This window comes from Octopus bimaculoides, chromosome 18 (assembly GCF_046866305.1).
Source record: "Octopus bimaculoides isolate indiv1 chromosome 18, ASM4686630v1, whole genome shotgun sequence".
In the NCBI taxonomy this organism is placed as follows: Eukaryota; Metazoa; Mollusca; class Cephalopoda; order Octopoda; family Octopodidae; genus Octopus; species Octopus bimaculoides.
In genome coordinates, this window is record NC_142945.1 from 29,963,139 (window position 1) to 29,991,009 (window position 27,871).

Below are 27,871 nucleotides of genomic sequence, written 5' to 3' on the forward strand. Positions count from 1 at the left end.
ACAACTGGAGTGTCTGGACAGCTCCCTGCTAGCCATCTCCATGTCAAACCATCCAACCCATCAAAAGCAGATGTTAAAACAATGATCATCATCACCATCATCATCATTGTTTAACATCTGCCTTCCATGCTAGCATGGGTTGGGCGATTTGACTGAGGACTGGTGAAACCGGATGGCAACACCAGGCTCCAATCTAATTTGGCAGAGTTTCTACAGCTGGATGCCCTTCCTAACGCCAACCACTCAGAGAGTGTAGTGAGTGCTTTTACGTGTCACCCGCACAAAGGCCAGTCAGGCAGTACTGGCAACGGCCACGCTCAAAATGGTGTATTTTATATGCCACCCGCACAAGAGCCAGTCCAGGGGCACTGGCAACAGCCACACTCAAAATGGAGTATTTTATGTGCCACCCACACAAGAGCCAGTCCAGGGGCACTGGCAACGATCTCGCTTGAAAATCCTTAGACATGTCACGGGCACAAGTGCCAGAAAGGCGACGCTGGGCACAGGTGCTATCCCGATTTCGCTTTCGCTTGCCCCAATAAGTCTTCGCAAGCTGAGTTTCGTGTCCAATGAAGGAGACGAAGTTGGCACGGGTGCCAGTCGTCGAATTTAGTTCGATTTCACTTGCCTCAACAAGTCTTCACAAGCGGAGTTTAGTGTCCAATGTAGGAAAGGTACGCATAAGTGGGCTGGCTACACCCCTGGCAGAGGCCTTGGATTTAGGTCTCACTTGGCTTGCCGGGTCTTCTCACGCACAGCACATTTCCAAAGGTCTCGGTCAGAAGTCATCGCCTCGGTGAAGCCCAATGTTCGAAGGTCTTGCCTCATCACCTCAGCCCAGGTCTTCCTGGGCCTACCTCTTCCACGGGTTCCCTCAGCTGTTAGGGTGTGGCACTTTTTCACACAGCTATCCTCGTCCATTCTCACCACATGTCCATACCAGCACAATCGCTTCTCTTGCACACCACAACTGATGCTTCTTATGTTCAGCTTTTCTCTCAAGATACTTACACTCTGTCGGGTATTCACATTGACATTACACATCCAACGGAGCATACTGGCTTCATTCCTTGCAAGCTTACGCATGTCCTCAGCAGTCACAACCCATGTTTCACTGCCATGTAGCATGGCTGTTCGTACACACACATATATATATATATATATATATATATATATATAGTGTGTGTAGGTATCAGTTAAGGGGTTTAATACCTCTAAGGGATAATTAAATCCAAAGTCACTCCTGGTTAATACCTGGGTAGGTACAGTCTTTTGTAATGTTGTATGGTAGCAGGTGGTTCAGTTGGTAAACCATAGTTTGGGTTATATAGGAGAAGAAAATGGATGTAATAACAAGGAGAAACTCGCAGTTTTCACTGATATGCCTTTAATTTAATTAGATAACAAAGCAGAGATGAAGGTAGCATTTACGATCATTTCGATTTAATGGTTTAAGTAAATCTCTGCAAGTAACCACCCCAACTTTATTAAGAGAAACTTAGTACATAGCATTAGCAATAGAATATCACGCCTTTCGTCTAACATAGGTGTCTTTAACAGACATAAAGAAACCAATAACTCCACATTAGGAAAAGCAGGATTTAAACAAAAAATCAAATACCTTAACCCTAATCATCCTTTAAGTAGCCCAAATAACAGGAACCCACTCACTAATACCACTAACACCAACCACAAACCATGCACCACCACAAACTACACCAACTATAAGATAATTACGGGTAACCCCAATAGAAATAACACCAATATGAACAACGCCAAGTCCCATACACAAACCACTAACAACAACAAAAGTAACCGCAACACTAATACTGACAAACTGATATTAAATAAGATTAACAATATTAACAAAACTAATAACGCAAAGTACACAAATAAGTCCCAAAATAACATCAGCTACAAAAATAATAGTATAAACCTATACATCGGTATCAATAAAACTAAAGTCACCCAACGAACTAATATGAACCCTATTAATAGCAAAAAAACTAGGCCCTTGAACCCACATGAACCCTACGATAATAAAACCAATAAGACAGACAAAAGCAACATGAAAGTGAAACATAACTATGGATATAACCAAGATACATACAACCATAACTTCACAGGAATCACAAACAAGGAGGGAAGCTTCTATACTAGGAAAAACAACACAAAAAATAAACAAAATAGCGATAATATCTGACTTGCAATCCCCTACACCATGTGCCTCAAATCAAATATAGTTTGCTCATTAATGAAAATCATAGACAAAGACATAAATGTTAATAGTAAATACACAGAATTATTTAGGAATAAAATCAGAATAGGTCACAGTCTGACTAATAAATCAGCCACAATAATAGCCTCAATTAATAATAAAAACTTGACAAATTCTATGAAACTAGAAAGATTGTGAACAATAAAAATAAGCCCCCCACTAACGCGGTGCCTCCTGCTAACTTAGGTACAGACCTGAATAATAATTGCCCCCCACAATACAACACGGACAAAGATACACTTAATTATTTATGCAGCTGTAGGGATAGAACAAAGTGCCATTTCTCAAATAGATGCAAGAAAAATAACGTAGTTTACCAATGTGATGTCCACACAAATAATCAGATGAAATCATACATAGGTGCCACTAAGAACCAAACAATTTTCAGATATAATTCACACCAATCGAGCTTCAGAAATAGGAATAAGGCTAACTCAACAGGGCTAAGTACATACATTTGGGAACTTAAGGATAAAAAAAAAGATTATAGTTTAAACTGGCAAATACTCGCAAAAACAACCTCCTACAACACCTCAAATAGACGCTGCGATCTTTGTCTATCAGACTGCCTAGCTATTTTTACAGCTAAACAACCCCTTCTGCACAGAAAATTTGAGGAAAACATTTTTTTTGTCTTCATGTGGACCTTTATATATTTTCAAAATACCGGTAGAATAGCCCCTTTTGTCTTCATACAGGCCTCTATGCCTTTCATAATCCCAAACTTGAATACTCATCTATATAAGTCTAATTAACTAGGAAACACCTTAAGCACTTACACACAAATAGTCACCCCGCAAACCCACTCGCTCCTCACATTCCATAATAATATATTTTGCACATACATAGGGCCCCTTCTAGCGCTAAGAACTTCCTAAACTCTAGCAATAAGGTAATTATTAGCCATAATACATTTTATCTTGTCCGATAAAAATTTGGTAGGAGTTAGCTCCCTTTTCACCCTGTTAGAATTACCCCCCTCCACCTTCACTGTCGGTGATAACCTACCGCAGAATATAAACAAATTGAATACGCACGTGCGAAAAAAATGTGCTTAATCAAACTAGGAACCCCAGACATAAAAAATACTCACCCCACCCTAATTACCCAATGAAACTAACCAGTCTACCACAATCAAACCTCTACCCAGCGAATTTACCAGTGCAAGAACAAAATTTAATGTAAGACTTACTACCTTTGTTTATATTACTATCACATATGTATCAATTATTTTCACATCCTAACCGATGTTATCTAAATTAATTTTACTGAATTTTAATGGGCACTTAACTTTAAGATGATGTTATAAATTTAGAAAGACAAATATTTCAATTATTAATTACAATAATTTTTTAATTAATTATTATATAATAAGTTTAATTCCTATTAAAGTGTTTGATATAATGAATAGATAATTAATTATAGCAATGTAAAGTATCTAAACTTTGATTAAGCATTACATAGAATTCTTATCTATAATCTTTATTCTTTAATTATCCAAGATCATCAAGAATTGTATATATTATTAATTATAATAATTTTTCAATTATTATTTAATAATCTCAATTCCTCTAAAAGGGTATAATATAATAAATAAATAGATATTTAATTAACTTACTTGTTATTTTTATTTTTTAGCTATCCAGTGCAGTCATCAATAATTGTATATATTATTAATTATAATCATTTTGAAATTATTATATAATAAAGTAAATTCCTATAAATGAGTTTAATATAATGAATAAATAGGTTGTCTTTTCTGTAATTTTTATTTATATTTTAATTATCCAGTGAAGTCATCAGTGGTTGAATATGCTGTTGAATATAATAATTTTTCAGTTATTATAGGCGCAGAAATGGCCGTGTGGTAAGTAGCTTGCTTACCAACCACATAGTTCCGGGTTCAGTCTCATTGCATGGCACCTTGGGCAAGTGTCTTCCACTATAGCCTTGAGCTATATGTATATATATATGTACGTATAAATGTATGTATGTGCATGTATATCTGTGTTTGTCCACCCACCATTGCTTGACAACTGGTGCTGGTGTATTTAGGTCCCTGTAACTTAGCGGTTCGGCAAAAGATTCCCGACAGAATAAGTACTAGGCTTACAAAGAATAAGTCCTGGGCTCTACTAAAAGGCGATGTTCCAGCATGGCCACAGTCAAATGACTGAAAGAAGTAAAAGAATAAAAGAATATAACAAGCTTAATTCCTGTAGAAGGTTTATTATCTTAATATATAAAGCTGAAGTTGTGTGTCTGTGTGAAGCCTTTTTAAAAGTTTATAGAAATCCACATTTTCCACTTTTTCGTAAAATTTTTTACATCAATGGAATTTTCTCAATGTGAACTTTCCAGTGTAGTAATTAGATTTTTAAAACTCCGTTTACTTTGTGTGATTTAAGGGAGATTTGGCTGTTGTTTCTAGCAACTTTTATATTTCTTCCATTCTACCTGTACCGGCGTTCTTACACATCGATCATGCGCACAACATATAATATAGAGAGTAAGAGTAAAAGAGGGAGAGAGAGAGAGAGAGAGAGAGACAGAAAGTGATACATACAAAGTCATAAATTAACTTGGTTTAAGACTATTCTTTCCTTCTATCTACCTTTTCACTCTTACTTCGTTCTTCTTCCTCTCTCCCATTTAAATAGCTTTCTTCTATCCCTCTACCTCTAACTATCCACGTGACCTGGTCATCTAGGGCTTATTGCCATTTCTCTGCTTCGACCATTGTCTGTCTGCCTGTTCAGCGTCCTTGTCTCCTCTTAGTATTTTTTTACCTATTTTTCATAACATAGAAACATAAAAACACACACAACCACACATACGTAATCTGTGACAACAACATACACATAAACACATCAACATTATAGATCTAAGATGTAGTTTGTGTGTGTTTCTTATATAAACACGCGCACACATTGCTATTTTATAACTGTCTTTCGTTCTCCCTTCCTCTCTTTCTCTCTCTTCATTGCTCTTGTTCTCTATTCCTTTCTCCTTCTCTCTCTCTTCCTCTCTCACTCTTCTCTCTCACACGCATACACGTGCACGTATACACAAGCATTCACTACAATATAACTTGTGTTCGTCAATGTTTTGTAAATATACAAACTACGGAGCTTATGTAGACAGGACAATACATTGCAAATCAGTGAACTTCATTAGAAATGTGGGTAATTTTTCAGATTAACACCCGCACAATTTTCACTAAGGTGTTAAGGTTTTAGGGTCAGGGTTAGGTTTTTAGGGTTACGGTTAGGGTTAGGGGTTAGGGTTAAGATTAGGGTTAGGGTGTTAGGGTTTAGGGTTAGGGCTAGGTAATCATGCGGGTGTTACTCTGAAAAATTACCGAAATGTGAAAACTACCGACCCTGCCATCTATTATAACTTTTGTTGTTTTGTTTAATATGTACATAGATTATGCCTCCAAAGAAGAGAGTTTGCTGGGGAAAGAAAGCAACTGGTTTAAAAAGACAGCAACAGACTGCATCAATTCAACACATTCCAGAAGCTACTTTGAACATAATGCAAAATGGTGCATCAACATCTGCTGCCCAATCTGAGAGATTTCTGGCAGAACTGTGTAGCAACAGAACGCCAGCAATTGCTTCATCAGAAATTGCCGTCCTAGCTTCTGTGAAAAGGGATTACCTTGCTATGTATAATCAGGACAGCGCAAAAAGTTGTTTTGCACAAGCATTTCTATAGCCAATTAGACAGATGAAATTTACGTACGCTTAATAAAATTACACAAAACAGCCTTCAGACTTTCCCTATTAATTTCATCGTCTTTTGAATTATGAACATATTTACATCATAAGGGTTTTTTCATTGTAAGTCTTTCTTTTTTAGTTGATTTTCACCTAGCAAGACTTATCGTAGATGGCGTAATAAGTCACACCCGGACAACGTCAGGTTATACTGCTAGTATTAAATAAATGGGTAATTAATTATTGCAACATAAAGCATTACGTAGAATTATTATCTGTAGTTTTTATTCTTTAGTTATCTATTAAGAATCATGTAGAATTTTTGTCTGCAGTTTTTGTTCTTTAGATGTCCAGTGATGTCATCTATATTTGTAGATATATATACTCATTTTTATATACATATATGGGGTTGAATAACAGCCACATTTCAAATGGAGCTCATAAAAGTGACAAGAATGAGACTTAAATAGATAATAAGAATGACAAAAATTTTATTGATAATGGCCTACTAACTAGTATTAGTACTAACCATGGTGTGATTGAAATTAATGTGCATCAAACTTTATTGTTAAATAACAATCCTATGACTGATATTTTGAGTCATACAACTGCTCCTAATTCGCCTCTAAGCTGTAGTAATAGGAATAATATTAAGGATGGCAATGTTAATAATAGCAGGTGTATCAATAATGGTAATTGTAAAAAGAGTAATAATAATAATAATAACAACAACAATAATAGTAATAATAATAGCAGCTATGACATTAATAGTAATGGAATGGCTCCAAGAAAATGCAATTGTTGGGACCAAGCTGTCTGCTTAACAGGGCTTGTCACAAATAATACTGTCTATTAATATAGTATAAAACCAGTAGTAATACCTTGACCTTCATAGGCAATTCATCACATGACTTCAAAGTGAGATTGAATAATCATTTCCCCTCCTTTAAATACCATCATAAGGTTACTAGCACATCTCTGGCTGAGAAGGTGTGATAAATAAGGGACACTAATACTCAATTTGGAATTGTGTGGGGTATTGTAAGGAGGGCCCCACAAAATACTAATAATAGGTACAGCTATAAATTATGCTGCATTGAACTGTGTGAAATATTAAAGCATCAGGACAGCTTACTGAATAGAAAAGCTGAACTGAGGCTTAATTGCTTGCACCAAATTAGATGCATATTTGTGTAATTTAAACCAGTTGTGTAATTCTGCAATTCCCCACTTACATTTCCTTTAAGGTAATTTAATCTGCAACTCTACTCCCTAGATTCTATATTGGCAATCTTATATTGGATATACTTTATCAGTACAAGGTTCTAATCACAGTATATCATGTAATGTAATGAGAATATAGTGTATGACTTTGGTTTCTGACCTGTATCCCCCTCATTTCCTTACCATTCTATTATATATAATTATTTTACTGTATTTGATACAATTATATTACTCTTTTATTGGATGGCACTGTAGTTGTGTATGCATTGTGTATATGGGTATATGCATATGTATATGTCAGTTTTACAGTTTTACAAGGAGATACTTGGTTACCTAGTCAGAGGAAAAACAAGAAGAGGAGAGAGAGAGAGAGAGTGATCAAGAATGAGGGCAGAAATAGGTGTGTTGCTGTAGAGGAGATATATGGCTACCTAGCCAGAGGGAAGAGCAAGGGAAAGAGAGAGAGAGAGAGAGAGAGAGAGAGAGCAGGAAACAGCAAAAGTATTAGAGAGAGCAGGAGAGAGATGGTGAAGTGCCAGGGTATACTCACAAGTAACAAGGATCAGAGCATAGATGTGATGGTAGAGTAAGGAAGAGAGAGGTACAAAGGTCGTAATATACACGGTCAGGTGTTGCCAAGAAGGTGTAAGTAGGGAGTAGGGACTGCAGTGACTGGTGAAAGCTTGGGTAAAAAACGGTGGGGGGAAGCAGTGATACAGTGAGCAGGAAAAGGGATTGGAAGAGAATCATAGTTTATGAAGAGGAAATTTAAGGAAGAGAAAAATGCAAATTAGAAGAGGAGCTGTAGTTTGATTTCTCGGGGTAGGGAGTGTGAAAAGTTTGTTGTTACATGTAGGTGGGACACAACTCTTCTAGCACTCAGTTTCGCTGACATGGGCAGGTTTTCTCTAAAACCTCATATTGCCAAATGTCTCAATCCATTGTCATTTCCTCCATGAGCCCCAGCAGCCTAAGATCAATCCTCACCACTTCATCCCATGTCTTCCTCGGTCACCCCCTTCCACAGGTACCATCCACTTTCAATGACAAACACTTCTATATACAGCTGTCTTCACTCATACGCATCACATGTCCAAACCAATGCATTCACCTCTCCTGCATGCCATATTTAATCCCTCTTATGACTAACTTTTCTCTCAACACAGTTGTGCTTTGTCAGTCATGCACACTGATGTTGCAAATCCTACAGAGAATACTACCTTCATTCCTCTCCAGTCTGCACACGTCCTCTACAGTCAGAGCCCATATTTCACTACCATGAAATATAGCACAAGCATCATACAATTTATCTTTCACTCTGAGAGTTCATCTGTTGCCAACAGAGGTGGTAGCTCTCTGAACTTTCTCCATCCTGTTCTTATTCTACAAACAATACTTTCAGAGCATCTACCACTAATTTGGTTACCTAGATAGCAGAAGCTATCTACTACCTCAAGAGAGCCTCTTGGGCATTTGTGAGAGTTTAAGTCCCTCATGTTCTTAGTGCTTATTGTTCCTGCACATCTGCCATACATGAAAGTGACCTAGTCTGTTAACTTACCTGCGATTCCACTGCATCTCTTATGCATCCATAGCTTACACTTGATGCAACAACTGGAATTATATCCCACTCCTTTCCTATATTTTGAAAGGAAAGAGAGTCTTATCTGCTTTCTTGCTAACAACAACTTTAGTCTTTGCTAAGTTAACTTTAAGGCCCTTTGATTCCAGGTTTTGCTTCCAACTTAATTTCCAATTCTGCTTCAGATTCTGCAATAAGAGCAAGATCATCAGCATATAGTAGTTTCCATGTGCATCCAGTTTTGGATTCATCTGTTATGGCCTGGAGAACTATGATGAATAAGAGTGGACTAAGAGTTAATCCCTGGTGAAATCCAGCTTGTATACTAAATTCATCACTGTATTCAAGGCCAATTCTCACCTTACAGCATTGCTGTGCATGGCTTAAATGGCTCTAACAAGCCAACCCTCCACTCCTAGCTTCCTTAGAGACCAGTGGATAAGAGAGAGTGGAGAACCTTGTCGAAAGTTTTTTCCAGGTCAACAAAGGTTAAGTGCAGTGGTTTACTTTTGACCAAATACTTTTCTTGCAGCTGTCTCACTATGAAGATGGCATCTGTAATACTTCTCCCTGGAATCAAACCAAACTGTATCTCATGTAGCTTAATTCTATCCCTAATCAGTTGAGATATAACTCTGTAATTTTCATGAGCTGGTCCAGCAGCTTGATAGCTGTTTCTAAGGCACCACCTTTACCCTTGTAGCAGCTAACTATAATACTACTACACTAGTCTTTGGGGATGATGCCTTCCTGAATAACCTGATTAACTATGCTAGTGACTAGCTGTATCCCACACGGCAGAATTAACGGTCAATCTTTGTCAAGCGGCTTTACTCTGTGTGCTTTAGCTTCGTTACTATGGCAACAGTCCGGATACTTATTGATCAGCCCGTGTGTGTGTGTGTGTGCGCGCGTGTGTATGTGTGTGTGTGTGTACACACACACACACAGAGCAAGACAGTGTATCAGAGAGAATTGCAATGAGGTAGGAGAGAAGGGCATTCATATGGATGATGATTTACTTGCAGTAAGTGATTCTACAAAGGAAGAGGCTTGGAAGTGCCACTATGAAAGGCTACTAAATGTACAGAATGCATGGAAGAAAAAGAGTCTGCTTAATGTGGACTCAACAGAGGGACTAGCTAACCAAATAGACAGTAACTTGTTAGATAAAGCAAATAAGGATATGACAACAAGGAAAACTCTCACTTCATCAGAAATCACCACTGAGACACTTAAAATATCTGTTGGAGTGGGATATAGTCTAGTCACCCACATAGTTAATCAGGTTGTCCACGTAGGAATCATACCCAATGACTGGAGTAGAAGCATTACAGTCAGCTGCTACAAAGGTAAATGTGATGCCTTAGACAAATAATTACAGAGGTGTCAAATTCCTGGACCAAGTGATGGAAGTTAAAAAGAGGGCTATAACCCAACTAATTAGGAGGAGAGTTAGTCTAGTTTGGTTTTGAGCCAGGGAGAAGTACAACTGAAACTATATTCCTGGTAAGGCAATCGCAAGAAAAATATTTAGCCAAAATATTTGAATGAAGAAGGCCTTTGACAGTCCCCCTATACAAGTCACTACAAGAATGCTGTTAGTATCATGAAAGTTGACAATAAGTATAGCAATGACTTCAGTGTACAGGTAGGAGTTCATCGAAGATCAGTTCTCAGCCCCTCTTGTTCATCATAGTCCTCCAGGCCATAACAGGAATTTAAGACAGGTTTCCCTTGGAGGTTCCTCTATGCTGATCACCTTGTTCATATAGATGAATCACTACCAAAACTAGAGAAGAAATTTCAGATGTGGAAGCAAGGTCTGGAATCAAAAGGCCTTAAAGTTAATTTAGCAAAGACCATAGTCCTCGTAAGTAGGATAACAGATAAATTACTAATCCATTCAGGGAGATGGCCCTGCCTGATATGCAGAAAAGGTGCAGGTAGAATCTCCATAATGTGTACCCAGTGCAAGCAATGGACACATAAGAGATGCAGCATTATTAGAGGAAAGTTAACAAAAAAAGTAGTCTTTGTGTATAGCAGATGTGCAGGTACAATAAACACTAAGAATGTACAGAAAATACTACTTCTAAGTATCCAGGGAGATACTTAAAAGTAGTAGATGGCTTCCATTACCTCAGTGACCAAGTCAGCAGTGGAGGAGGATGCTCTGGGGCATAGCTGCTAGAATAAGAATGGTCTGACAAAGTTCAGAGAGCATCTATCTTTGTTGGTAACAAAGGGCTTCTCCCTCAAATTGAAAGGCAGATTTACATGGCAGTGAAACATGGGCTGTGACTACAGAGGACATGCAAAAGCCTGAAGCCAGCATGCTCCACTGGATGTGCAATGTCAGTGTGCATGTATGACAGAGTTTGTTTTAAGAGAAAAATTGAGTATAAAAGGCATAGATATAGTGTGCAAGAGAGAAGCCTATGCTGGTAGGGAACCTATGGTAGGAGTAGACCCAGGAAGACATAGGAGGATGTGGTGAAATATGATCTACAGTCGGTGAGCATCACAAGTGACTGAGACTTCTGGCGATTTGCTGTGCTTGAGAAAACATGTCAAGCTAAGTGAAATCACAGCCAGTGCCAGAGACATAAAAGGCACCTGTGTTGGTGGCACATAAAAAACAACCAGTACACTCTGTAAAGTAGCTAGCATTAGGAAGGGCAACCAAGCCAAAACAGATGATCAGAGCCTATTGCAGCTCTCTGGCTTATCAACTCTGGTCAAACTATTTAACTGATGTCAGGCATGATGATGATGATGATGATGATGATATATTCACATGCATATGTATATTTCAAATCTTAAGGAGAATTCATTGGGAAATTAGGGACAATGACCATACAACAGAATTTATAAAGAAAATCAGATTAGTTGTTGTTTTCCCATTGAATATGTGAATGTGATGTGGTATTGAAATGAATGGATCAATGTAAAATAGCATGGATGATTGATATTAATGATGCCAAGAGAAATATCCACCAGGACAAAACGTTTCAGAGCAGTAAATTGATATTGGACAAAATAATTACAATATTGTATATGCATTCATATGAATTCATTTTTTGTCATTCATGTTCAAATGTCGTATCTGAAATTATACACAAAATTAAAGAAAAAAGGCTCAATATTATACTATGAACTTCATCTATCATTCTTATTGCATCAAAGAACAAATTTTGATGCTTAAACCTGAAGAAATTTATACCTAGATAGAATATCAGTAAAGTTTCTAACACAAGGTACAAAAGAACCAAATCTCAGGGAGGTGGAAAACAGTACTTAACTGATACTTAATGCCAGAGTTTTCCAAATCGTGCAAGTGAATGTTTCAAGAATAGTTTTTGTTTTTCTTGTCAACAACCATACTCTAAATAATCATCATTCAACAAAATAGCACAACTCAATACTTTATAGCAGGTATAAAAAGGGGAATTTGACATGACAATCAGTCGGACGCTGACACTCGTTGATGCTGTATCGAAGAGGCCAGGGAATAGAAGAAAAAAGACATGCACCCAACACCAGAGATGAAGACACCTCCGAAAGGGGGGGTCCAGCCACGTCAAAATGGTAGAGGAGTAGGGGCCGAAACCGGACGTGGTTCCTCCTGATGATGTCTTCAGCTAACTGGATCCTAATCCACCAAGGGAAGGTATGTCGGAAGAAAGTAATTCAACAACGTGGGTTGATGAACCGTAAGACGTGTGGCCAGAACCTCCTGGAAAATAACCATAGCGAGGGACATTCCACAGTTGAATTAGAACAGTCACAAACAGGGAAAGAAGACATGCACCCAACACCAGAGCTGAAGACACCTCCGAAAGGGGGTGGCCCCGCCACGTCAAAATGGTAGAGGAGTAGGGGCCGAAACCGGACGTGGTTCCTCCTGATGATGTCTTGAGCTAACTGGATCCTATAAAGGAGCTGTTGTGGTAGCAGACCACGAAACATGGTTGAAATTCCTCCACAGTAAAAACATGAAACACGAAAGTAACGCTAGAACTACAAAATAAATCCTATCAACAAACCAAAACAAATATGTACTAATACTATCCTACACCAACAAAGATAAAACTGCATATACTTCAGGAGTACTGATTTGCACCTGGTAGTATAGTAGAAACTTACATAAAACTGTTGAAAATATGATGACAATACTGTTCTCTTGAATCTCAACACAATGATATTACTCTTTTGAAAAGAGTATTTTTAACACATTAGGAAAACAACACCTCCTATTCAAGGCACAGAGATGCACTTGGTTGTGTGGCAAAAGCATGCAAAAACAATAATACTACAAGCAGTGGAAAGTATGTGGAAATTCTATGGTACATATGAAATTTTTCAGATGGTTGTAAGTTTAAATAGAGCCATAAATATTAATGTTCTTTTATAAGTTGTGTATTCTGCCTTATTTTCATCTAAAAACACCTTTCAGTTCTTCCGGATATGGCTGTAATTGAGGGAGCATGATTTTCCCATTCTCTCAGCAGTTCAGAGGTTCATCATCATCATCATCATCATCATTTAATGTCCATTGTCCATACTGGCATGGGTTGGACAGTTTGATCAGGGCTGGTAAACCAGAAGGCTGTAACAGACTCCAGTCTGATTTGGCATGGTTTTCTATGGCTGGATGCCCTTCCTAATGTCAACCACTCTAAGAGTGTAATGGGTGCATTTACTTCTCAATGCTTACAGAGTATATTCATGAAACTAATTTTGTAACTTTCAACCATGTTTACAGTTTTTTTTTTTTTTTTTGACATTTTCATTTTATATTCTATTTTGATATGTTCTCTTATTTGTTGTAAATACTCACTCTATACTCTTTGATGTATATTTTTACTTCTACACACTGATGCACCCATGCTTGTTCTCTTTATGTTGTTGCCTATATCATCTCATTCTTTCTCTTGTTAGCTTAGATTGTCTGTCATCCATATTTTATAGACAGATACTAATTTTCAAGTGAGCTGACAATAAATAAATGCACTTATGCACAAGCATTAAGTGATATAAAAAATTTAGTTCAATTAAAAAAAAACTACACTTTTCACTGTTCACTCACCACTGACACCACCATCACCATCATCATTATAACCTTCATTAACAAAGCCAACCAAGATTATTTCAGTTCAGTTCAATTGTTTGTTTGTTTGTTTGTTTAATATCTACTTTTCTTGTTGTCAATACAAAGTTCGAATAACAAATTTTTAAAAAGTAACATCCATGGCTATTTTGCTAAGCTATTTCACTTTCATTGAAAAATCTATCTATCTATGATAAGTTTATTATCCTATCTAATGTAAGCCTTCCTTCTCCCATCCACCCATCAATGTATTTGTCAATGTAGATAAATAAAAAGATCAACAGATAGAAGATATAAAAAATTGAATAATAAAATGTCATTTTCTTGTTAATATATGATTAAAATTTCCCTCTGATAAACACCTTATATTTCTCTCTCAATCTCTCTCTCTCTCAGTACCTCTAACTTCAACAAACCTTTTAACCATGTCTGTATCATTTCTCTCTTTCATGTCAGTCAGTATCATTTCTCTCTTTCTTCCACTAACCACATGACAGCTTAATGTATAGGCTGGCAATTATGTCACTGCTCTCCCTCCACTCTTTCTCTTTCTCTCCCTCTCTCTCTTCTTTTTCTTAACCTCACCACCAGAACATCACCCCTCTGCTAAACATTGTATTTCTAACTCTTCTCTATATCATTCCTTCCAACTAACTTTTTAACCACATATTACATTCCCCCTACCTCACGTTATTAACACTCCTCTTTCCTTTCTCTTCAAAGAATCATGTGACAGCATAACATATTTCAGCTTTAGCATCTGTATATATAAAAGGCAGGATGTGTGTGTGTGTGTGTGTGTAAACTTAGATGTTTCGACCAAAGATTGGTCCAGGCCATGTGTAACTTAATAGCACCACCTGATAGGATTACCTAAATCCTTTTTACAGTCAAGTTTTGTTTATGGTCCATTCAAGTAGTGAGTTCTTATTGAGTGAGTTGTATCCAGGTATGGGTGGCTTGTCTGATATTCCTTGAAGAAATCTGTCTAGACTGATAGGATCCTTTTCCTCTTTTATCTGTTTTGGGACAACGTTAAACAGAGCAGGGCCTGTTGAGGAAAAGAAATTATGCCGCAGTGTACCTATATGTTGTGATCCTGAATTGGGTAAGGGACATATGGCCCGTGGTCCCAGCCTTGGATGAAACTTGAAACTAATGGTCAGGTCATTTGGGCAACGCTGGCGGTATATTTTCCACATTACACAGATGATGTACCGCTCACGGTGGCACTGGAGAGAGTAGAGCTTCAAGGTTTTAAGGCAGTCCCAGTAATCAAGATCAGTCATGCCTTCAATTCGTTTAGTGAGTGCCCTCTTGGGTGATTCAATTCTCAAGATGTTTTGTTTTGTATGGGAAGACCACAAGGGGCAGCAGTATTCGAGGTGTGGCCATACAAAGAAGGAGAAAAGTGAAATGATGACACCTTGTTCTCTGGACAGGAAGGTTCTTAAGATCCAGGAGCTCATCCTACGAGCTATATTAACCTTATTGTTGATGTGGGCACTCCAATTAGGATTGTTATCAACAATTACACCCAGATCTCTGATATTATTGGATGCCGTGAGCGGTTCCCTGAAGGAAGAGAGTATGGCTGTTTTAGTATAGACTTTCTTCCAAAATGCATCAGCTCAAATTTTCCTTCGTTCAGTTTCATTTTGTTTTTGTCTGCCCATTGACTCACAGCATATAGATCAGACTGGAGTTGGGTTCGGTCTTCTTCTTCATTGATGATTTGCTGGAGCTTAGTGTCATCAGCAAATATTTTCACTTTGCAGTGATTTACGACGCTGAAAAGGTCATTTATGTAAATTATAAAGAGGAGCGGGCCCAAGACAGTCCCCTGAGGGACACCACTGGTGACTTTTTCTGGGCTTGAGTGAACTCCATCGACCACAACTTCTTGTGTTCTATTCTCCAGGAAATACTTAATCCAGTGTAAAAGTTTTCCATGGATTCCAACATTGGCCAATTTTGTGAGTAAGATATTATGGTCAACCCTGTTGAACGCTTTATTGAAGTCAAGATATATGACACCAGCGTTCGAACCTGTTCCCAAGGCTTTAAGTATATCATCAATGTGGTGTAAGAGCTGTGTTAGACAGTCCCTGTCACAGCGAAAGCCATGCTAGTTTGCATTTAGGAGTTTGTGGGTCTCCAGGAAGTCAGCTATCTTTGATCTTACCACCCTTTCAAACACTTTAATGATGTGGGAGGTGAGTGAGATTGAGCGATAGTTGACTGCAAGGGATCTGTTTCCCTGTTTGAAAATCGGGATGACAGACTGGGATAGGAACTGTTTCGGTATATAACCTGAGTCTAAAGAATTTCTCCAGAGGTTGGTCAGAGGGACTGCAAGTTAGTGTCTACATTCCTTCAGAAGACTTGCGGGGAATCTATCAGGGAAGATACAGCAGAATAATATTTGACCTCATTTATTGCTGCTATGATGTCTGAAGCAGTGAAGGTTATGTCCGAGTTTTTATGTTCGGAATCAAATTCGTTCGCTTCTCTTACGTCAATATCAGTGGGATCACTAAAGACAGAGCAGTATTGTTTCTGCAGTATTTCTGCCATTTCTTTAGCATCGTGTTGGTGAATGTCGTTATCATCGATCAATGGCCCAATGGGTGAGACAGCAGTTCTGTTCTTATTTGCATAAGAATAAAACACTTTTGAGTTCTGTTTGATGTTTTTGATTACCCACTGTTCCTCTGCAGCTCTTTGATTTTCAATGGAAGCTTTCATGTTTTTCCATCTCCAGCCTTTTCATTGTTGTTGAATGTGGATGTTGTATGTGGGAGTATTTTAATTGGCTGATTTTTTTATTGAGTCTTTTGATGCACCTGATGACTGGTTTCTGTTTGTGTTAGTGGATTTCGTAGGAGCGTGTTTTGAGCATGTATAGGTGACGATATTCTCAAAGTGTTGCCATGCAGTCTCAATGTGAGTGGAACTGAGAGTGAAAGACCAATCGATGAAGGACAGATCCTTTCTGATTGCTCCCCAGTCCACTTTGTGGAAGTTTATGTTGTCATGAGTGCCGTGTTTATGAGTGCTGTGAAGTGGGATTGGCTGGTTTGGTCTTGATACGTCAGGAATTAAAATTGCAGAGTATCATGTCATGCTCTGAGAGGAGAGTTTTTACAACTGAAATACTGTGAACGGAGCTAGAGTGGTTGGTTAATATTAGATCCAAGATCGTTTAATTCTGTCTTGTTGGTTCGAGCACTAGCTGAGTCAGGAAGAATTTATCCATTAGATTAAAGAGTAATTCTGCTGCTGCTTTATCTAATGTAAAGCATCTGCCTAACTTCAGAGTATTTGTGGGCCAGTTTATATGAGGGAGGTTAAAATCACCCATCATTAGTATGTTTCCGGAGTTGTATTTTTGAAGGAAGGACTTGATTTTGTTGAGGCACTCTTCAAAGCATTTTAGAGGTGCTTGGGGAGGCCTGTAAAGACCAACAATGATAATCGTTGTTGATCTTTGGCCTTGTTGAATAGTGATATGGATTCACAAATAGCCATTGGAAAATACGTTCTTGGCTTCAACTGAAAAGGAATCATGGAGAAAGATGGCTGTCCCCCCTTTATTTCGGTCTGTACGATCTGCACGGATGATGGTGAAATCTTTTATTTTTACTTCGGCATCCATGTGCATGCTGTTTAGGTGAGTTTCAGTGAGGATAAAGAAAGGGAAGCAATGTGCCGTTTCGGCAAGCCAACTCTCTATATATGGGATCTTCCATTTTGGGGCATTGATTGATGGGTTGATGCCACGTACATTTAACAGGAATGTCGAGGTAAGGGTAGTTTGATGTTTGCATTCTTCTAAGTTATGTTTTACGTTGTTCAGAGGTAGCAATGAGGGTAGATTTTGAAGGGAGATGTGTGTGTATGATTTTCTAGTTGGTGGTGGGTGTGTGTTCCTTGTGTTTTGCATAAATGGTTGCTGATAGCCCATTATATCTCCTGGCTTAGGTCGGCCTTCATATTTTCTAGATAAGTTAGTAAAAAAGAGTTACCTCTTTGATTTGCCATTTGGTCAGGGGGTACATAGTTCATGTTTATGTTACTTGGTGTTATGGTTTTCCCATAGTTCTGTCTTCGTTGTTTGGTTGTAGAAGGTGAAATGTGGTTGTGTTTTGTTTTTGTTGTCGTTGTAGGTCTCCTCTGTTGCTGTTTATATTTATTTTTCAACCGTTTTGTGCCCTTCAGATGGAGGTGGTTACATTCTGGGTTCAAGCACATCCTTAGTGACAGAGAAGTTTGGCACAGTTTAGGATGGAAAAAGGTGCACCAATAGCCTTTTGTGCATCCATATTTTACGTGAATGTAATTTATGTACATCCACAAATTAGCACGCATGTCGCTCAAAGATTAGGAGGGCATTCGCCACAACCCCAGCTGTATTTGCATCAAATTATTTCCCCCCGAGGTACCAGCGAATAGCGGCAAAAATAATTTTGAACCGTAACATCTAACAATTTTCAAGTCGGAGAAATCATTTTTTAACATGAATTAAGTCCCCTTCTACTGGCGGTGTGTGTGGGGAGAGAGAGAGAGAGAGAGAGAGAGAGAGAGAGAGAGAGAGAGAGAGAGAGAGAGAGAGAGAGAGAGAGAGAGAGAGAGAGAGAGAGAGAGAGAGAGAACACATTTTTAAAATTTTGTCTTTTTATTGAGTGATTGACAGAAAAAGAGAGAAAGACAGGGGTTGTTATGTATGTATGTATGTGTGAATGGCTTCAGTCACACACACACACACATATGTATGTGTACAAAAGCCATGTATGCAATAGGTGTACGTACATGTGTGTGTGTGTGTGTGTGTTGCCCGTATATATATATATATATATATATAAACAATTGCAGCGTGGAAGGTGTTTATAAGCCATTTAAAATAACACACAAAATCTGTTAGATTCACTTCAACATTTAAATTTAATTTGTCAAAATATTTTCGTCGCTTTGAGACCGCGACCTGTTCACTGACAAAATTCTGTGCTGCATCTCAGAATTTTGTCAGTGAACAGGTCACGGTCTCAAAGCGACGAAAATATTTTGACAAATTAAATTTAAATGTTGAAGTGAATCTAACGGATTTTGTGTGTTATTTTAAATGGCTTATAAACACCTTCCACGCTGCAATTGTTTTCATTCCAGCACACGATCTCAGATCAGGTCACGTGCATCTCCGTAATATATATATATATATATATATATATATATTTATATATATAAATCAAAATAAGCAACAAGGATTTTAAAGATGGTTGCAGTACGCCAGTATGCATGTTTCATGCTACTCCATTTATTTAAGTAATGTGAGCATTACATTAAATGCAATATGTAGAGCAATCTTCAGCTGCACGAAAATGCAGAAAATTACAGTAGAATAGACATATTATAATTGTGGCAACATTTCAAATCCAAGTGGGAGGAAGAATACATAAAAATCCATCTTGACATAGCCAAGTCTATCAGGCTAGTAATTGGTTCTAGGCAAAAATTCTAACTGTCTCTGATTTTATTGTCTCTTATCTAGTAGTTATAGTATAAGGGACAATCACTTCCCTTTCCTTAGAAGTGATTGTCCCTTATACTATTACTACTAGATAAGAGACAATAAAATCAGAGACAGTTAGAATTTTTGCCTAGAACCAATTACTAGCCTGATAGACTTGGCTATGTCAAGATGGATTTTTATGTATTCTTCCTCCCACTTGGATTTGAAATGTTGCCACAATTATAATATGTCTATTCTACTGTAATTTTCTGCATTTTCATGCAGCTGAAGATTGCTCTACATATTGCATTTAATGTAATGCTCACATTACTTAAATAAATGGAGTAGCATGAAACATGCGTACTGGCATACTGCAACCATCTTTAAAATCCTTGTTGCTTATTTTAATTTTTTGATCACCTAGTTTTTGGAATGGTTTTTATATAATACCATACCATACTATATTCTGGTGCCTAAACACAAGTACCATATTCAATTTTTGAATCTAAATCTAAACCTTTTATATATATATATATATATACATATATATATATATATATATATACCCAATATAAACAATATTCTCCGTTTCTCCACAACTAATTTCCAAATTAGTTGAATCTATTGCTCTACTCATAGCGACATATAGCTGGTCGTTACCAGAGCAAAAATCCTAAGTGTTGACTAGACACGCTCCTTCGCAAACGATCAGCTATTATTTTGTAAACAATGGTTCGAAACTGTTCGTGTTTTCGAAAGGAGAGATCTGATTCTCACATCTCTGCAGGGGAAGGTAGGCCTCTCTATTCCTCTTACAATACTTACGTCTGGATGCCAAATTTGCCTCGATTGATGGTATTACTTGGGTGGGGGGTGGGGGACAGGAGCAGCGGCAAGGGCGTACAAAAACATGTATGCAATAGGTGTATGTACGTATATGTTTATGTGTGTGTGTTGCCCATAAATATATACTTAGTTGTGATCTGAACATAACTGTTTCTGACACAGAGGATCGAGAGCCCATTTGGCTGGAAGGGTTCCCAACCCATGGGCAAAGGGAAGTTACATGATGGGGGTGGAGTTTTCAAAAGGGCTGGCATATGCAACCTGATCACCTCTGCTGATCGAACTCCCAACCCATGCACGCCCGTCACGACACTGATTCTGCAGAACTGGGTTGGGTGTGAAAATCAACTTTAAAGTATAAATATAGATGTTTTTGAATCAGCAATGTTGTGTTCGGTTAAGTCCTATTTGGGGTGAAAAATCAATAAACTGATTCCTTATGGGGTTTTCCATTTAATCAGGATAAAAAAAAATCGATAAACCAATTTCTCATAGGACTTCCCACTAAAATTGGCTACACCCCATTTTCAACCATAACTTTTACCAATTTTGATGTATTTTGTTCAAACTTGATGCCAGCATTACTTAGGACTGATAGGATCTTTGAATGATTTAAGTTCTCCAAAAATGAAAAAAAAATTTTTTAAAAAACAATCGATGAGTGGAAAAAAATCAATAAACCGATTCCTTATGGGATTTCCCAATCAAATAGTCTGCAACTCATTTTCAGCCAAAAGTTTACCAATTTCAATGGATTTCACTCAAATTTGATGTCAATGTTACTTAGTTTGGTTTGAAATAAAGAGCTTGATTAGCTTAATAATCCTAACTTAATCCAGAGCAAAGCCGGGCTATACTGCTAGTATTAATATATAGATACTAATGAATTCTAACATAGGAAAGGTCACAAATTTGTGGAAATGGTAGATGGGCCTGAAAGGATAAAAGGCAAACTAAATTTTGGTGGAGTTTGAACTCAGAAGCTAACTAAAGGAATTTTGACAAATACTCTACCATTGTTAACACAGCTTTCATACTTTGGCACAAGACCAGCAATTTCAGGGGAGGGGTAAAGTTGATTACATCAACCCTTGTATTCAACTGGTACTTATTTTATCAACCTTGAAAGGATGAAAGGCAAAGTCAAAATGCTGCTAAGCATTCTGCCTAGCATGCTAATGATTTTTCCAGCTCACCACCTTCTACCATATAACAATAGTTGACAAGCACTTCAGCATCTTATCTATATTTTCACAAATGCTGACAACATCTGGATAGCTCTGCAATATAACATTTTCCTATCTATCTAATTTTGCATCATTTTGGCCATGAGATATCTAATATCATAACTTCAACTTCAGACATGGGTTGGATGGTTTGACAAGAACAGATGAGCAGTTTCTATTTCTGCTTGGCATAGTTTCTACAGCTGGATGCCTTTGCTTATGCCAACCACTTAACAGAGTGTACTGAGTGCTTTTTACATGGCACCAGCATGATAGGACTCCTCAACTGATTGGGGTATAGACTGGAAAAATAAGTAATTATGATAAAGGGAGAGAAGCAAGTGGCTTGCTGAAGAGGTGACTACTTGGCTTGCCTACTTTGAAAGTGAGAGAGAGAAAGAAAGAGATGTGAAGTCCAGGTACAATGTGAATATAAGAGACAACAGGTAGTGTACTGAGTGAAAATAGTGTAACAAATGATTAAAGATAAGGAATGAGAGGGACGCAGAAGATATCAGTTCAGTGAGGCAGAAAATGAAGGAAATAGATGAGTTGTGGGAGAAGGCTTGACAGTGCCTTGGTTCTACTGAGATGGATATGTGTTCTCAAGCACAGTGTAGTGCCATTCATCTCTTCTGAGAAGCTTAACATCTTGAGGTCAGTCTTTACTACTTTATCTCAAGTTTTCCTAGATTCACCTCTTCCACAGGTTCCTTCCACACTTAGCAATCAGTACTTCTTTATACAGCTGTCCTCATCCATCCATATCACATGACATACCAGTGTAATCTTCTCTCCTGTACACTGCATCTGATGTCTCTTATGCCTAATTTTTCTCTAAGCACATTTGTATTTTGTCATACATGCATGCTGACATTGCACATCCATCAAAGCATACTTGTTTCATTTCTTTCAAGTCTTCGCATGTGCTCTGCCTTCACAGCCATATATCATTGCTGTTCATACACAGGCATCCTACAATCTGCCTTTCATTCTGAAAGAAAGGACCTTTGTTACCAACATCCTGGAGCTCTTTGATAAATAAAAGGGAACTGATAACCAAACCTTGATGAACACTTACCTGCACATTAAATTCACAGTTGTACTCATTGTTAACTCTCACAGCATCCCTGTACATAGCTAGAACAACTCTCACTAGCCATTCATCTACTTTTGCAGTGACCACCAGATGAGCGATTGAGGCATCAAAGGCTTTCTCCAGGTCAACAAATGCCAAGTACAGCATACATTATACAAATATAATGTATAAAAATCATACTTTATTTATTTAGCAAAAATGCAAGAAAGTAGATTATGGACATTATTTTTGTAAAATAAACTTCTGGATAAAGGACACTTACTTGAAAACAAGAACTGGAAGCAAGCCAATGTAAGCTGTGGAGAAACATGGGGTTGATTTGCTTCATCTGGCTGATTAAATATACTGAGGTCCTTGCGATCAAGATGACGAGGTTTCTTCATTCTGTTGTCAACTGTCATCAGAAAATATCAGGAAATAAGAGGAAAATAAAATTGTAAATGATTGTGGTTTGCATTCATTTTAAATGTGGCTTTGTTGTTGTTGTTTATCTCCAGCTTAACATTACATCTATCTCATTCTTCTCTTGGTAGTACATATCTTGGACACATTATTCTATGTGCCTTCACTTCTTAGGATTATAAATAGAGGAAGATTTGATTGTAACCCCACATAGAACCTCTCTCTCATTGGTGTAAATTTAAATATTGTTGTAATTCCAGTGAGTATCATTCTGAACTACACCAAGGAATTCCAGGAGGGTAAGTTCAGCAACACTAATTGATCTGCCAATTATATTGTTTTGCTAATAGACAAAATTATATCTGCTCAGGCCTCCTGTCCAAAGTAGAAACTCAGTGCAACAAATTTGGGCTACCCTGCAATACCATGATAACAGAATACATGGTCTATGATATAGCTGACCACAAGCTGCTCAATAGCTTTGTAGGTGTCCTGCTCTGATAGTAGCATTATCTTATCATATCCCTGACACACCAAATAACCTTGATCTTTTCCACCTTCAAATCCAGCTTGACCCAGGTACGGCTATCTTTATGCCCAGTAGATCATCCTAACCAAAGCACAATATAGCCTTATTGCATGACTCTGCCACCTCTCAAACCTTGGTGTTGTAAGTGAGCCAACTTGTTGAGGTTCTACTAATTCTAGCAACAAACACATTTCATTTCATTTCCATTGGAAATGGCTAAATAGTTAACTGAGAATATCCTCCTAAGTATGTACTTTTACATACTTCACAGAACCAAAGTCTGTTAAGCCCTTTACATAGCACAAACAAGAGTATCTCTCTCCAGAACCTTGCACTATAATCCTCTGGAATTTCCTTGCTGTAAATATTTTTCTTACAGACACAGGCTCAAAAGTGTTCATGTTGAACAGTGACTACAGCAAGTCAATCAGTCTTGGAGAAACTAGAAAAATCGCAGACACATATAAAAAATTTCAACATCTTACTGCTCCACCTTTAATACAAGCATATTGTTTTAAAATTCAACTTAAAGTAAATGGTTCTCATTTTAAAAATAAGTAATTTTTATTAAGGATAACAGGGGTTACTAAAGGATTACTAAAGAAGCTGGGTTAACTGGGTTACTAAAGGATTACTAAAGAAGCCAAGCAACTTTGTAAAATTCTGTGACTGGTACAAATATTGGTATTATTGTTAGAGGTAACTGAAAAAGCTGAGTTGATTAAATGTTTTATCACATTAAATGAATTTAGTAATGAGGAACATTGTCAATTGCATTCTTGTAGTATAAGAAAAAAAATAAACAGTAAACACTATCAAAATCTAAAATGAAAAAAAAAATCTTATCTATTTTTTGTGTAAATTTTCTATTTTCTGTCTCTTTCATCTTAATTGTTGAACTTCACATGTTCAATTAGAAGTTAGCTTTAATAAACCAAACCACTAAGCAACTGATATATGAACATTCATTCTAGCATTTTTCTTGTTCCACTTGAATTACCATCCAATAGGAAGTGGCAGTCCTTCTTAAGATAAAGAAGTGATCAATTCAGAAAATTGGGCATTTTGAAGTGTAAACTGTGTTTTTACACAGAAGCACAGGATGGTACACTAAATCTGTCACCCAGTTTAACACCACTGCCTGACTCTGGCAGCTTTACTGAAATACATTTTGTTGCAAATATTCAGGGTAGGTATTTGCTCTAAGAATAAATTCTTCACCAAACATCTATCTCAGAGGTGCTGCAAAAAGTTCATTCTCTGGCTAAATGAAAAAATGTGTGGATCTAAGATGGATTAGAGTTCACAAATAATCATGTAAAGGAAAGGAAATTGTCCAGCAAATTGAGAAAACATTTGGTTCCTTTAAATTGACACAAATCTTGTACTTGATCTGGTCTGTTGTAGTTGATTATCTCTACTTTAATCTGGTCTGTTGTAGTTAACTACCTCTATTTTAATCCCTGTAAGTAGCTAAGTCAGATTTAGGTGCACATCTCTAAATCTTATGCTTACTTAATAACAGTAACAGACTAAAAGGAAGAGGAAATGTGCCAGCTGATAGGGCAGACTCCTGGTGTTTGCCCTTAAGACCAGATCTTGTATTATTTGGTCTCTGCTGGGAAAGCTTTACTATTGATATTGTTTGACAAAAAGTGGCATTATGCAAAATAAAGAGTAGTGAGAGTTAGTGTACAAAGAGATGGAGATACATCTCTGTCAGAAACCTGGTCCAAATGCTTGCAACCAAGTCAACTCAGTTAAAGACAATCCAGAGTCAGAGATGGTAGTAAACTGGGTAGCATTTTGTGGCTACAACCCAGATTATTCTATACGCTGATGGCTTATATCCAACATTACATAACATACCCACAATGCACTCAACATTGTGATGATTTTAGTATGACATATCTAATAAACTGGATTTGTGATTCACTGCCAATTGTTTGATTTCATACTTCCATACCAGTATAGGAGAAAGATCTGAGTAACTAAAAATTGTGAAAGGAGACTCTCAAAATTATTTGCAGCAGGAAGATTAAAATGATAAAAAAAAAAATTTTAAACTTAGCACTTACGAACTGTATCAGTTTCATCAATAATTTCAGACTGTATCAACTCCTCAATGACATCTTCCATTGTAATGATGCCCAGAGTTTCATAGTAAGGATCACCATCTCCTTCATTATTCACTCTTCGCACTATAGCCATATGAGACTGACCTGCAATATAAAGAAATTAAACAGAAAGTTATGATCATATTCATCACAATCACCATCTTCCTCCACCAATTTAGCTGTGATGATATTCCCAACATTCTATGCATCACTTCTCAGTATCCCCAATTATATGTTATACTTGTAGATATGATTAATCTACCAATCCGCTATGCCAAACATGCAACCAGTTTGAAAAAACAAGTTACTATTTCATTTTATCTGATATCACTTTTTCTCAAAAACAGTATCTGGTTATAGGCTTCCAATGGATCAATCTGGCTTTTTGGGAGTTTGTATATGCATACAAATACTACCCTCTCATAACAATGTCTTTCATACTGCAGTGGCAGCTTAACTCTGGTGACTTCCAGTGTGTGCATTTTATAATGTTCTGTTGTTGTAGTAACTTGCTCCTTAAGTGCTATGGTGAGTTTTCCTCACTGTGTATAAAAGACTGAGTATGACATAATATCATCAGCATAGCAGTGGTCATTGTTAAAATTAACAGCAAGTCAGTAACAAGTGTATGGAAATATAAATGTGGAAGATATTACTGAACCTGAATGCACCAGATTTAATAAAATAGGAGAGAGTAAAAAGAACATTACTGGTACATACTGCAGTTGGTGGAATAAGACAATTAGGCATAGCTATTTGGCTGTCAGTAGTTTGGTATGCCTAACTGGATATAGAATTTGTTTTGGCAGCAGTATTTTTGGCACTGGAGGCAAACACAAATATACACAGACATGCACATACAGAGAAGGGGGGGTGGGGAAGGAGAGAGACAGGGGGTTAGAGGGGGAATGGGAGGGGGGAGAGAGATTACAATTTATTAATTGAACACAATTAGTGTAAACACTTTTTCTCTCTCATATACATAGAGAAATATAATCAGAGAGAGAGAGAGTGGGGGGGGGGGGAGAGAGAGAGAAAGATGAGAGAGAGAGAGATTAAAATGAGAGAATTGTCAAATTAGCAATGTCAAATAGGAGCACCAAAATAGTTGTACCAAGACATCTCATAGTCTGCAATTGTGCAGTCAGGTAGTTCTAATCCAAGACATGGAAATAGTTGTTGTATGCTGTCAACTTAATGTGACAGTCCCCTGAAGGGAATAATACTGCTGTTGGTTAGACCTAGGAAGCTGCACCGCTTCCTGTCGGCCTTGACACATTTCCTGTGTCCTTATGTTTCCAAAGGGGAGACAAGCACCTCCACCCAGCTAAGCCTGCATCCAGAGACATGTTTCTGAGTCTTTGCTCGTCATCAATCTGGAGTAGCATGACTTGCTAGTCGAAGATGCCCGTCAAGCTGTTGTAAACATATAATAATTCTAGTGAAATACATTCACTGATTTCAAATTTAGAAATAATACATTTCTAAATCTCTCAGAGAGATTTATGCAGTAGTGATACGATGAAGTAGTTGTATGCTGTTGGTTAGACCTAGATGCAGGCTTAGCTGGGTGGAGGTGCTTGTCTTCCCCTTGGAAACATAAGGACACAGGAAATGTGTCAAGGCCGACAGGAAGCGGTGCAGCTTCCTAGGTCTAACCAACAGCAGTATTATTCCCTTCAAGGGACTGTCACATTAAGTTGACAGCATACAACTACTTCATTGTATCACTACTGCATAAATCTCTCTGAGAGATTTAGAAATGTATTATTTCTAAAATGGAAATAGTTGTTAGGAAAGCAACTTAGGAGGTCCTCATTACAGCCACAGGCAAAAGTTTTGCAAATTTAAAGTGCAACAACATGGCTTTCACCACAAGAGACTAATAATAAGAGACATGAGAAAGTCTGGTAAAGCTGACTCTATAGAAGCAATGAAAGACAAAGAGAGATTTAAAATGATTAAAGGAGTCATTGTTTGAAATGTGGATTTATTTTTGCCACAGAAATACAACACTAAATTTAAAACAACAGAACAGAGGCAAAATAGGAAAGGAGGGTGGCAGGACAAGTAAGAACTATCATAAAAGATCAGTCAGCTATCTCTAACTTCCAAAAGGTTTTTTAAAGTAATACAAATTAAAGCCAAACAATACAGTAATAGAATAAATAAAATAAAGAATTAAGGTAAAACAGTATAAACAAAACAACATTTATGCATA

The 27,871-nt window shown here is 37.5% G+C and overlaps 2 protein-coding genes across 9 annotated transcripts in view; one reads left to right on the forward strand and one right to left on the reverse strand.

The window, feature by feature from the left end:
* LOC106873766 (unextended protein) overlaps positions 1-27,871 on the reverse strand; it is a 129,814-nt gene that overhangs the window by 28,387 nt on the left and 73,556 nt on the right. For 2 of the 3 annotated variants that reach the window (XM_089365954.1, XM_089365956.1), the window contains exons 2-3: positions 25,612-25,755; positions 22,865-22,996 (exon numbers count right to left, since the gene is read on the reverse strand). In XM_089365954.1, the coding sequence (XP_089222080.1) occupies positions 22,865-22,996; positions 25,612-25,744 (265 nt within the window). In that variant the 5' untranslated portion in view covers positions 25,745-25,755. Of the gene's footprint in view, positions 1-22,864; positions 22,997-25,611; positions 25,756-26,370; positions 26,431-27,871 lie in introns of those variants that run through there. The other variant, XM_089365955.1, reaches the window with a different exon arrangement.
* LOC106873767 (uncharacterized) lies at positions 2,951-23,073 on the forward strand. Of its 6 annotated transcripts, none has more exons than XR_001409912.3 (3): positions 2,951-3,462; positions 4,073-4,148; positions 22,683-23,073. XR_001409912.3 is itself a non-coding variant. In XM_089365957.1 (3 exons), the coding sequence occupies exons 1-3, from the start codon at positions 3,392-3,394 to the stop codon at positions 5,999-6,001; spliced, it is 390 nt and encodes a 129-aa protein (XP_089222083.1). In that variant the 5' UTR covers positions 2,951-3,391; the 3' UTR covers positions 6,002-6,054. The 6 variants fall into 6 exon arrangements, 1 of the variants encoding a protein (XP_089222083.1); XR_016244968.1 differs by having other exon boundaries at positions 4,121-4,148; XR_016244966.1 differs by lacking the exon at positions 22,683-23,073 and adding an exon at positions 5,711-6,054.